At 44.3% G+C, this 12,280-nt stretch overlaps 1 protein-coding gene across 20 annotated transcripts in view; it reads right to left on the bottom strand.

The window, feature by feature from the left end:
* Window positions 1-451: 451 nt before the first annotated feature.
* NFYA (nuclear transcription factor Y subunit alpha) overlaps window positions 452-12,280 on the bottom strand; it is a 46,662-nt gene continuing 34,833 nt past the window's right edge. For 8 of the 20 annotated variants that reach the window (XM_069238379.1, XM_069238375.1, XM_069238389.1 and 5 more), the window contains 6 exons: window positions 11,816-11,921; window positions 11,451-11,617; window positions 10,821-10,994; window positions 3,163-3,264; window positions 2,564-2,633; window positions 1,900-2,054 (listed from right to left, as the gene is read on the bottom strand). In XM_069238379.1, the coding sequence (XP_069094480.1) occupies window positions 2,038-2,054; window positions 2,564-2,633; window positions 3,163-3,264; window positions 10,821-10,994; window positions 11,451-11,617; window positions 11,816-11,921 (636 nt within the window). In that variant the 3' untranslated portion in view covers window positions 1,900-2,037. Of the gene's footprint in view, window positions 2,055-2,563; window positions 2,634-3,162; window positions 3,265-10,820; window positions 10,995-11,450; window positions 11,618-11,815; window positions 11,922-12,280 lie in introns of all 20 variants that reach the window. The other 12 variants (XM_069238383.1, XM_069238382.1, XM_069238391.1 and 9 more) reach the window with 3 other exon arrangements.

The raw sequence follows: 12,280 nt of genomic DNA, 5'->3' as shown, positions 1-12,280 counted from the left end.
TGGAAGGACGGGTGGGCCTTCTTCCTCCTCAGTGCCTAACAGATTTTCTGGGCCGGTGAGGTCAGCAGGATCCTCTTTGAAGGCTTGAAATTGCTTTTATGTTATGCCCAACGCAAGTCAATCAAAAAGATAGTAAAAAGTTGTAGTAATACGGACTAACGGTGTAGTCAAGCACATTGTGAAGGAAAGCCATCAAATAAGATGTAAGCAAATGCGACTGAGAAGAAAAACAACAAAAATTAAGCTAACTCAAAGCCTACTTTACATATTAGTATTGTACAAAATATATCTTTTACAGCATTCAAATAAAAGCGGTCTCTAGGCAACAGCTAAAAAAAAATATCCACTTCTACTAGGATCCGTTCCCTTGATACATAACGATTCTCTGGATAATACGATGGGAGGGCTGGAGATGACAATATCACAGACAGTGAATCAAGAAAACACAAGGTTAGAAACAGTTGGTTTATTAACATTAGCTGGTGGTGTACACAGTACTTAAAGATACAGCTAACTGCATGAAAAATACCTTATTAAAAAAACTATATACAAATGTTTTTGCAAATCAAACTGTAGTACCTTGTACAACCCCCATTCCTTCTCTTGGATCCCTTTCACTTCAGTAAACCAACAGATATGAGACTAGCCTTGCAAAGGTCCTGGTTTAATGCCATACAGGAAGTTCTATGAACACTCTTGTCTCAAATGGTAATGCCATCCTGCCTCCCTCACAAACTCCTTTAGGTTCCTCTTAATTCAGTAAATAGATATGCGACGAACCTTGCAACGGTCTTGGTTTTATTGGTGCAATGGGCTAGTTCCGTGGCCACCCTGTAGTGTCACCTCCATCTAACATCTTCTGTATTCCATTGTTAAACCTCACACAAAACTTTTTACAACTTTCACATTCAGCAAGTAACAGCCTGCCGCAAACAGAAAATATCCCAGGAACAGCATTTCCCCCTCCCTCCCAAAGATTAATGGTAATGCAATGATCAGCATTGGCCCAATGTCTCTACCTGAACAATCTCTCCTACAAAGAGAGGCAAAGTAGACAAATATTCTGGAAACCAAGAGCTGAAAAGATTTTAGTGCTGGGCATCCCAAAGACTGAAGCTTCTGTAGGAATGGCTATTACCCTTCAAAAAAACATTTTCCCTACTGCAAAACATTAAACTACGTTTTCATCCAGTAATTAATAGCCAATACACAACACCTCCGCCACAACTTACCTTTTTCATTCCCACAAATTACAAGCTACAGTTTCAATCCTGGGTCAGAGCAATACAGATGCAGCACAAATTTAGATCTGTATACAGCACCACTGCATGAAAATAAGGTCCTGGAAAATTAGAAGAATGACCAAGAACACCATGGTTGGCAGTTCTCTCAGACAAGCACGCAAACCTAAAAGCGATGTGGACCACCAATTGTCCAGATGGCCTATGGATACCCCAGAAACAGTGCATGAGGGGGATAACAGAAGGAAAGTCAGGAAGGTAAATGAGATTCCAGAGAAGTGCCTGAAATACACCCCGTGGCTAACGAGGCAGGATCTTTTCCTGTTTCCTGTTGCGGCCGACAAGATGTGAAACATTATAGTCATCCATGTTGGGAGCTTTCCTGTGGTGTACAGCTGGATAAGTCAGATGGCTTCAAGCTGAGAGAATGCTCTAATTTGGAGCTGTTCTGGAATCTTAAGAAGTCAAACAGTGCTCTGTGAGATAGAAGGGGCAAGCACTGAGCCTTAACGTAAGTAAATGCTTTCCACCACATCATGGCCATTTGCAGAAGGCTTCTGGGAAATCAGTGCCCACTCCTTTTTAAAAAGCCAACCACATCTCCACAGAAAATCCAAACGGCAAACAGTTGCCTATGTGTTGGAGAGACAACATGATATGCCTTTTTCCATCTGCACAAAACTAGGGAAGCTGTTTAAAGTAGGACAATGATCACTGTCAGGCGTAGAGATTGATCCTCTATCAGTCTTATGATCGGAGAGGTTAAGATACTCGGATCATCGTTGTCATTCCATCATCACTTCCGTGTGAATCCTACAGACAGGAACAAAGATATAAAATAAAGTACCAACGGCTGCAATAGACATGTCAAACACACAACAGAAACACTGCCTGGCCTTAAAAAAAGAAATCAATTACCTCCCAAGAGCAGAAAACCATCACCCTTGAGCCCAGTTGTTTCTTCTCTCGGCCATCTTAAACTGAAATACATTTTTGCACAGGTCTCATATTGTAGAATCCTTGTACGCCACCAGCCGCCCCATAGCCCAATTCAATTGGTGAAAAATCAGTGCTCAAGGAGTATTGTCAATCCTTCCCCACGCAACCGCATCTAACGGCTATACATCAGGTGCCCATCTGGCACTGATCCATTGGCCAGAATACATATAAACCCCACTTCTAACACCAACAGTGCACCCACTCCCTACACCAAAAGTGCAGATATACTGTGCTTCAATACCCATCCCTTCACCCACCGTAGTTGAGTACCTGCACAGCATGTGCCCAGTCTGTCCCTATACCTCTCCTGTGGTTCAGTATACCTGTACTCCAGGTGGCCATCTGCTCCCTGCACCCTCCCACCGTCAGAAAACACTCCTGCGACACTTCAAGCTGTCCATGAAAAACAAAAGGCTAAGGAATGTGCACCTCACAAAATGAGAAATCATTAACATACGTGTCAAGAGGCTAGCCATTTTTAATGTGAAAAAGAGTAAAACCAGCCCCCATTAATATGCTTCTTAAAACTAATTACTGGGCGATCTAATGTGCACTTAAATAATCTGCATACGCTCCAAAAGTGGGGGATGGAGGGACTTAATGGTGAATTGTTTAACAAAGCAATTAAGTGCTAAACAGTTTGCTAGGTCTCGTTCAAGGCTTTATTCTCGCGAACCTATTGTGTCATGTTCACACGTGTGCTCGACCGAGACAGTGCTGCTATGACAAGAACTGATACAGTAGAGATCGCCTTAGAACAGAAATACTGGTGGCAGATCAAACCATGTTCTACCCAGAACTGGCCCCAAATTGATCATAAAGCAAACCAGCCATATGGTTTATGACCAGACTCCTACAAACTGATTAATCTGAGATTTCCCATTTGCCTAAATAAATTTCAAATTTAAGAATTTGTTATTACATGCATATCTGAGCCATCTTTTTCCTTGGGTGAGAAGAAGCGGCCACCATCTCCTCGTTTCCTGGCCATTGCATGGCGATGGCGTGACTCATGAAGGTATTTCTGTGGGGGGAAAAGAAAATCAGAAACCAAAAGTTTAGAGGCAGAAATAGCAAATAAATAATGCACAGAAGTGACCACAAAGCAGACTCATAATGCAAAACCAACAGTGTCAGCCAGGGAAAGGAAAGAATAACCAATGACCATCCTTAGGTCATTCTTTCAGGTGGATACTCTAACAGCATATTTCTTACCTTTTGAGCTCCCTCAGATGACTCACTGGCTCCAGAATGAAAATGTCACTTACCCAGTGTACATCTGTTCGTGGCATTAGTCGCTGCAGATTCACATGTTTGGCACAGTCCGCTGCCTGGTGTTGGGCTCGGAGTATTACAAGTTGTTTTTCTTCGAAGAAGTCTTTTTGGTCACGGGACCGAAGGACTCCTCCCTCCTCGGCTCCATTGCGCATGGGCGTCGACTCCATCTTAGATTGTTTTCCCCGCAGAGGGTGAGGATGGAGTTGTTTGGTATAAATAGTGCCCATGCAATGGAGTGAATATGTATGTACGTTAAGAGTTTCTAATAATTATTTACAAATGTTCAGATGTTTAAGGTTTATGATCTACTTCTAAACGGCTACAGGCTTCCCGGGGAGGTGGGAGGGTACATGTGAATCTGCAGCGACTAATGCCACGAACAGATGTACACTGGGTAAGTGACATTTTCAGTTCGATGGCATATGTTGCTGCAGATACACATGTTTGGCATAGACTATAAAGCAGTTACCTCCCCTAAAAGCGGTGGTTTAGCCTGTAGGAGTTGAAGTAGTTTGGAATAATGTTCTTAGTACAGCTTGGCCCACTGTAGCTTGTTGTGCATTTAGTACGTCTACACAGTAGTGTTTAGTAAACGTATGAGGCGTAGACCAGGTTGCAGCCTTACATATTTCGCTCACAGGAATGTTTCCTAGAAAGGCCATTGTAGCACCTTTCTTTCTGGTTGAGTGTGCCTTTGGTGTAATAGGCAATTCTCTTTTGGCTTTAAGATAGCATGTTTGAATGCATCTGACTATCCATCTAGCAATGCCTTGTTTAGAGATTGGATTTCCTATGTGTGGTTTTTGAAAAGCTATGAACAGTTGTTTTGTTTTCCTGATTAGCTTTGTTCTGTCAATGTAATACATTAGTGCTCTTTTGATGTCTAATGTATGTAGTGCCCTTTCAGCCACAGAATTTGGGTGTGGGAAGAACACTGGCAATTCTACTGTTTGATTTAAATGGAATGGTGAGATGACTTTTGGCAGAAATTTTGGATTTGTTCTTAGAACTATTTTATTGTTGTGTATTTGAATAAATGGTTCTTGTATGGTAAATGCCTGTATTTCACTTACTCTTCTGAGGGATGTGATTGCAATGAGAAATGCGACCTTCCAGGTTAGATATTGCATTTCACAGGAATGCATGGGTTCGAAAGGTGGACCCATGAGTCTTGTTAAGACGATGTTAAGATTCCATGAAGGAACTGGTGGTGTTCTTGGTGGTATAATCCTTTTTAGCCCTTCCATGAATGCTTTAATAACTGGTATTCTAAATAGAGACGATGAATGAGTAGTTTGTAGGTAAGCAGATATTGCTGCGAGGTGTATTTTTATAGATGAAAAAGCGAGATTTGCTTTTTGCAAATGTAGTAAGTATCCTACTATGTCTTTAGTAGAGGCATGTAATGGTTGTATTTGATTGGCATGGCAGTAGTAAACAAATATTTTCCACTTAGATGCATAGCAGTGTCTAGTGGAAGGTTTTCTAGCTTGTTTTATGACCTCCATGCATTCTTGTGTGAGGTCTAAGTGTCCGAATTCTAGGATTTCAGGAGCCAAATTGCCAGATTCAATGATGCTGGGTTTGGATGCCTGATCTGTTGTTTGTGTTGTGTTAACAGATCTGGCCTGTTGGGTAGTTTGACATGCGGTACTAGTGAAAGGTCTAGTAGAGTTGTATACCAAGGTTGTCTTGCCCATGTGGGTGCTATCAGTATGAGTTTGAGTTGGTTTTGACTCAACTTGTTTACTAGATATGGAAGGAGAGGGAGAGGGGGAAAAGCGTACGCAAATATCCCTGACCAACTCATCCATAGAGCATTGCCTTGTGATTCGCGGTGTGGGTACCTGGATGCGAAGTTTTGGCATTTTGAGTTTTCTTTTGTTGCGAACAAATCTATCTGGGGTGTTCCCCAAATTTGAAAGTACTTGTTCAGAACTTGGGGGTGAATTTCCCATTCGTGGACTTGTTGGTGGTCTCGCGAAAGGTTGTCTGCTAGTTGGTTTTGTATTCCTGGAATAAATTGTGCTATTAGGCGAATGTTGTTGTGAATCGCCCACTGCCAAATTTTTTGTGTTAGGAGGCACAATTGTGTTGAGTGTGTTCCTCCTTGTTTGTTTAAATAATACATTGTTGTCATGTTGTCTGTTTTGACAAGAATGTATTTGTGTGTTATTATGGGTTGGAAGGCTTTTAACGCTAGAAATACTGCTAACAGTTCTAGGTAATTGATATGAAATTTTGTTTCGTGTATATCCCATTGTCCTTGAATGCTGTGGTGATTGAGGTGTGCTCCCCACCCTGTCATGGAAGCATCTGTTGTTATAACGTATTGAGGCACTGGGTCCTGAAATGTCCGCCCTTTGTTTAAATTTTTGCTGTTCCACCATAGAAGCGAGAGGTATGTTTGGCGGTCTACCAACACCAGATTTTGAAGTTGACCCTGTGCCTGAGACCATTGTGATGCTAGACACTGTTGTAAGGGTCGCATGTGTAGTCTTGCGTTTGGGACAATGGCTATGCATGATGACATCATGCCTAGAAGTTTTAGCACATGTTTTGCTTGTATCTTTTGGTTTGGAAACATAGCACTTATTACCTTGTGGAATGCCTGCACTCTTTGTGGACTTGGAGTGGCAATTCCTTTTGATGTGTTGATGGTTGCTCCTAGATATTGTTGTGTTTGACACGGTTCTAGGTGTGATTTTGTATAGTTGATGGAAAACCCCAGTTTGTGAAGGGTTTGTATGACAAATGTGGTGTCGTTTGCGCATTTTTTTACTGTGTTGGTCTTGATTAGCCAATCGTCTAGGTAAGGGAACACATGTATCTGTTGTCTCCTGATGTGTGCTGCTACTACTGCTAGACATTTTGTGAACACTCTTGGTGCAGTTGTTATTCCGAATGGCAACACCTTGAATTGGTAATGTATTCCTTTGAATACGAACCGTAGGTACTTTCTGTGAGAAGGGTGTATTGGTATATGAAAGTACGCATCCTTTAGGTCTAATGTGGTCATGTAATCTTGCTGCTTGAGCAGTGGAATGATGTCTTGTAGTGTGACCATGTGAAAATGGTCCGATATGATGTAGGTGTTTAGTGTCCTGAGATCTAATATTGGTCTTAATGTTTTGTCTTTTTTTGGAATTAGAAAGTACAGGGAGTAAACTCCTGTGTTTTTTTGTTGTACTGGTACTAACTCTATTGCATCCTTTTGCAGTAGTGCTTGAACTTCTAGTCCTAAAAGTTCTAAATGTTGTGGTGACATTTTGCGTGTTTTGGGGGGGATGTTTGGTGGGAAGTTGTGGAATTCTATGCAATAGCCATGTTGGATTATTGCTAATACCCAATTGTCTGTTGTAATCTGTTGCCAAGTTTGGTAGAATTGGCTTAGTCTTCCCCCCACTGGTGTTGAGTGAAGGGGTTGCGTGACTTGAAAGTCACTGTTTAGGTGGAGGTGTTTTTGGAGTCTGGAATCTTCCCCTACTCCTTGGGAATTGACCCCCCCCGATATCCCCTGAAACCTCCCCTTTGGAAGGAACCCTGATATGGTGTGGTTCTTGTTTGTTGGCTGGTGGTGTCTGTGGGTTGGCCACGAAACCCCCCTCTAAATGGAGTTTTTCTGAAAGAGCCTCTGCTCTGCGGGGAGTAGAGTGCGCCCATGGCCTTGGCCGTGTCTGTGTCCTTTTTAAGTTTTTCAATGGCTGTATCCACTTCAGAGCCAAAAAGTTGTTTCTCGTTGAAGGGCATATTAAGGACAGCCTGCTGGATTTCAGGTTTGAAGCCTGAAGTGCGTAGCCAAGCGTGTCTCCTTATGGTGACAGCAGTGTTGACTGTTCTTGCTGCAGTATCGGCTGCGTCTAGTGAAGAGCGGATTTGATTGTTTGAGATCGTTTGTCCCTCTTCCACTATTTGCTGCGCCCTTTTTTGGTATTCCTGGGGAAGATGGTCTACGAGAAGTTGCATCTCGTCCCAGTGTGCGCGGTCATATCTGGCCAGCAGCGCTTGTGAATTTGCGATGCGCCACTGGTTGGCTGCCTGTGACGCTACTCTTTTCCCTGCCGCATCAAATTTTCGGCTTTCTTTGTCCGGAGGTGGGGCGTCGCCAGATGTATGTGAATTTGCTCTCTTGCGAGCTGCCCCTACTACCACGGAGTCAGGTGGTAACTGCGAAGTAATAAACACTGGGTCTGTGGGTGGTGGTTTGTATTTCTTATCCACCCTTGGGGTGATGGCTCTTGATTTTACGGGCTCTTCAAAAATTTGTTTTGCGTGCCGTAACATCCCTGGTAGCATTGGGAGACATTGATATTGGCTGTGTGTAGCCGAGAGGGTGTTAAATAAAAAATCATCCTCTATAGGATCGGAATGCAGTTGGACATTGTGGAATTCTGCTGCCCTAGCCACCAGTTGCGAGTATGAGGTACTTTCCTCTGGCGGTGACGGCTTTGTGGGGTATGACTCGGGATCATTGTCCGGCACTGGGGTGTCATACAGGTCCCAAGCGTCTTGATCCTGATCGTCATGACTTATGTTAGTTTGCGCTGGTGAGTGCATTTGTGGCGGTGTTTGTGCCGGCGATGCCTGTGGTGGAGAGGGCGGAGGCGTGACTGTTTTAACCACTTTGGCTTGTGGTTGTGCGTCATCCTTTGGAAGTCCGATCCTTCTTTTCCTCATGATTGGGGGAAGGGTTGATATCTTCCCTGTGTCGTGCTGGATGTACAGTCTCTTTTGTGTGTAGTCCGATTCTACACTTTGGAGCTCTTGTCCAAATCTGTGCATTTGGCCACTTATTCCTTGTTCCTCTGAGTAGGATGAAGGTGTGGTATTTTTCGGCGCCGAGAGAGAATCTTTTTTTGGTTTCGGCACCGACAGAATTTTTGTTCCTTTCGGCATGGATTCTCGGTGCCGATGTTTTTCGGTGCCGGTATCTTGTTTTTGTCTCTCGGAGCCGCTTTCTCGGCTCCGAGGTTGCTCCATGGCGGTCCCTCGACCGGAGTCGGGTGTCTTCGCTATGGGCGTGCCCTTTTTCGGCGCCTTTGACGGGTCGCCAGTTTTATGGGTCGAGCCATGGCCTGTTGGCAGTGGCGTCCCCTGGGCTTTCGGTTTGTCGATGGATTTACTTTTCGACGTCTTACTCACAGTTTGTTGCTGTTGTTCGACGTCGGAGTCTCCGGATTCTGATTCCGGAACCGAGAATGTTTCCTCTTCCTCGTCGAAACGTTGTTTTGTCGACGTGGACGCCATTTGTTGACGCCTGGCTCTTCGGTCCCGGAGTGTTTTTCTGGACCGGAAGGCTCGACAGGCTTCACAGGTATCCTCCTTGTGCTCGGGGGACAAGCACAAGTTACAGACCAAGTGCTGATCTGTATAAGGATACTTACTGTGACATTTTGGGCAGAAACGAAACGGGGTCCGTTCCATCGGCTTCGATGTCGCACGCGGTCGGGCCGACCAGGCCCCGATGGGGGATCGAAACTACCCCAAAGTCTTCCGATGATCGGTGTCGATGTACCTAACTATCCCGATACCGAACGGAACAATACCGACGCTTTCTTCCGAGATTCTGACTAACTTTCCGAACCGAAACACGGAGCGAAAAGGAATACGTCCGAACCCGACAGCGGAAAAAAACAATCTAAGATGGAGTTGACGCCCATGCGCAATGGAGCCGAGGAGGGAGGAGTCCTTCGGTCCCGTGACCAAAAAGACTTCTTCGAAGAAAAACAACTTGTAATACTCCGAGCCCAACACCAGGCAGCGGACTGTGCCAAACATGTGTATCTGCAGCAACATATGCCATCGAACACTCTTTTCTTAGCAAGTGCTCCCACGTACCACTAGGTGAGACTATCAGATTCCATGGCAGCAACATCAGTATATAGGCATCACAAAAGCACGCTGACATCTGTTTACAAACATGCATTCTGCACCCATATATATAAAACGGTAGTAACAGATTGGGAACCATGATAGTATGCAAATCTAACGTAGAACCTTATTAACCCACAGAAAACCATTTTGAAGAATGAGGAAGGCACGTCGGTGAGGAATCGACTGTTAGCTAGAGAATCCACCACAAAGAGCATAGCACACAGCTGATCGACCTAAGAAAACTCCCACCGGTCCTTCACATCAGGTGCCCACCTGGGCATTGCCCAATGTCCAGAAAAGATTGCCTTTGAGGCAAACAGGCTCAGCAGATGGGAGTACCAGATCCACGAAGCCCACTCCTGGGCAATCAGAACGAGCCCTGTCCCCTCATGACAGCTTTCAAAATACGGTGGAAGCAGTGACCGAGGTGGAACATGTAAAGCGGATAGAGTCCTATGGAAGGCAAAGCATTCCTCCCAAGGAACCATGAGGTGAAAACTATAGAGCAGGAAAGCTTGACAATGAAAGTTCTCAGAGGTGGTGACAAGATCCAAAGGAAAGGCACACTGGGTGAATACACCTTATTTAGAGTTTAACCCCTTCGTTGGTCTGTTAGGAACCGTATTAGCGCCGGGAGGCCCCCAGGTAGCCATGCGCTCTACAAATACATTAAAGTAAACTAAACCTTGATAACCTTCAGAGTGGAAGCCTAAGTGGGTCGGTCAGTGCTGAGGTAGGACCCCATCTCCACCCCCCAAAAAACGAAAAAAATAAGACTGGCTGCACCGGCTCCAGCTGTGGAATGGTGTCAAAGAGTTGGACAACTGGCACGAAGTTGGCCTTTACGTTTAGAGTGCAGACTGAATGACCTCTCCCTGGAGCAGGAGCGTTGGGGAGGGCTCTAGAAAAGACATATTGTTTTTGCACTGAGATTTGTCCTTGGACTTCTAAAGACGTACCCGAGGACGAGAGCCTAAAGACTGGGATATGGAACAGGAATAGGCACCCAAATGGGAGTGCGCTCTGATATGTAGAACCTCACCTCCAAATCCTTGATGACCTTACTTCAAGTCACGATTCAACACCAGAGGCAAAGTCACAGAACAATAGGCAAAACATAAGGAGTAGAGGAGAGACATGGTATGCGACACCACAGCCAAAACAGTGCAGAAGCCAAATACAAGACTGGCTCAACACAGAAATATGGATACTTGACAGGAAACATAGAAGAGTGAAATCTCAGTCAGTGCAATAAGCAGTAAAAATAAAAATGCATACTACAAGCAGCACAAATCTTTCCATCAGTAAGAAAAATGATCGGTAGACCTCACTCCCTACACACCTCAGGCAAGTTGTAGTTTTACTAATTACCCATGTTACCTCAAAAGACCCTGCACTGTGCATTTCATCTCTGCATGCAAATCTTACCCTTCTTTCTTTCGGAATCTTGCCTTCCGCCTCGAGCTTGGCACGGGCTTGCCTCCTCTTTAGTATCCGGTGATACTGTTTTGCATTCACATAAAGTGGCTCCTCCTCCAGCAGCTCTGCCCCTGGAAGAGGGATCCTCTGTATGGCTGGCACAGAACCAGCTCCAGGTACCATCTATGACACAAGAGGACATATGTTCTAATCAGTGAGTGCCACTGTTCAAATGCACAGAAAAATACTAAAGCACTGGACGACGAGGAAAGTTCTGTTTCTAGAAGCAGACTGAAGACAACTATAGGTTATTATTAAAGAAAAGGTACAAAATGCTTCTGAGTACATAAAGCTTTGGCAATCAGTATCGTCCAGTTCAGTAGATCGCTCACTCCAATGTTTACCAAGTACCACGACAGAAAGCATAGCAGAGGTGTTACAGTAAAGGAATGATTCATCCTTCCAGTAATCCTTTAGGACACACTGGAAGTCAAAAAGCCACAAAATGCAAAAAAATGTTTAAAAGGTGCTGTTTAAACGCTAACACCAGTTGCAATGTAATTTAAGTGACTTGCAGTCTTCAAATCTGTTACACTGGGTTGAGACACCCCATGTACTCGTGCTACATAAAATACTTACCATCACCATGCCACCAGAATTCACCATGTTGCCAGAGACAGGAAGTGTGACAGTAACCGTGCCTTGCCCACTGGTGGTGGTATTGGTGTTGCCTCCAGCTTGAACAATCTGTGCTCCCGCTAAGCTGGATGCTGGTATGGTGATCATGCCTGTAACAGGGACTGTAACTTTAAGTAACAAAACAAAAGAGAAATACACAAAGAACAGGGGTAATAGCATTAATTCTGTGTCTGTTCCAGTCAACTTTCGGCCTAAATTGGCTTTTGAAAAGAACATACCACCAATACGTCTAGACAAGTTTAGTACAGAACCCCGTTTACAAAATGTCAAACTATAACAGTGTCCCCTGCCCATCTCTGCAGTACCTTGCTGTAGGATGGTGCCATCAGCATTGACTGGCTGGTATACAATGGTCTGCCCTTCTGCAGTCTGTGCCACTTGTTGGCCCTGGACAGTGATCTGCTGTTGACCCTGATGGAACACAACCAGAGTATCAACAACGAGTTCAAGGACTATTTGACAACAGACGAGTGGATGAAAAGTATTTGCCAAACCAACGTAAACACTGGCAAAGTGTCAACTTTCTACCTGGTCTGTATTGTTCTGGGAGACCTACATTCTATCTATGTCAAACATTTTTATAAGGCTACAGAGTTGTAGACATGAACAATGCAGCACTAAGCCTCCAGCAGGTACGAATGGACATACAACGGGAAACACCAACCTACCTCAATAACACACTAAGAAAAAGGAAATGTTACTTACTTGCAGGCCTAGTTACCCATCGTACAACTGTTCAAAGACATCATTAGCACTGATATCATAGCCTA

This window comes from Pleurodeles waltl, chromosome 6 (genome assembly GCF_031143425.1).
Source record: "Pleurodeles waltl isolate 20211129_DDA chromosome 6, aPleWal1.hap1.20221129, whole genome shotgun sequence".
Lineage (NCBI taxonomy): Eukaryota > Metazoa > Chordata > Amphibia > Caudata > Salamandridae > Pleurodeles > Pleurodeles waltl.
Note: the sequence above shows the minus strand (reverse complement) of the source record. Positions and strands in the feature narration are given on the sequence as shown.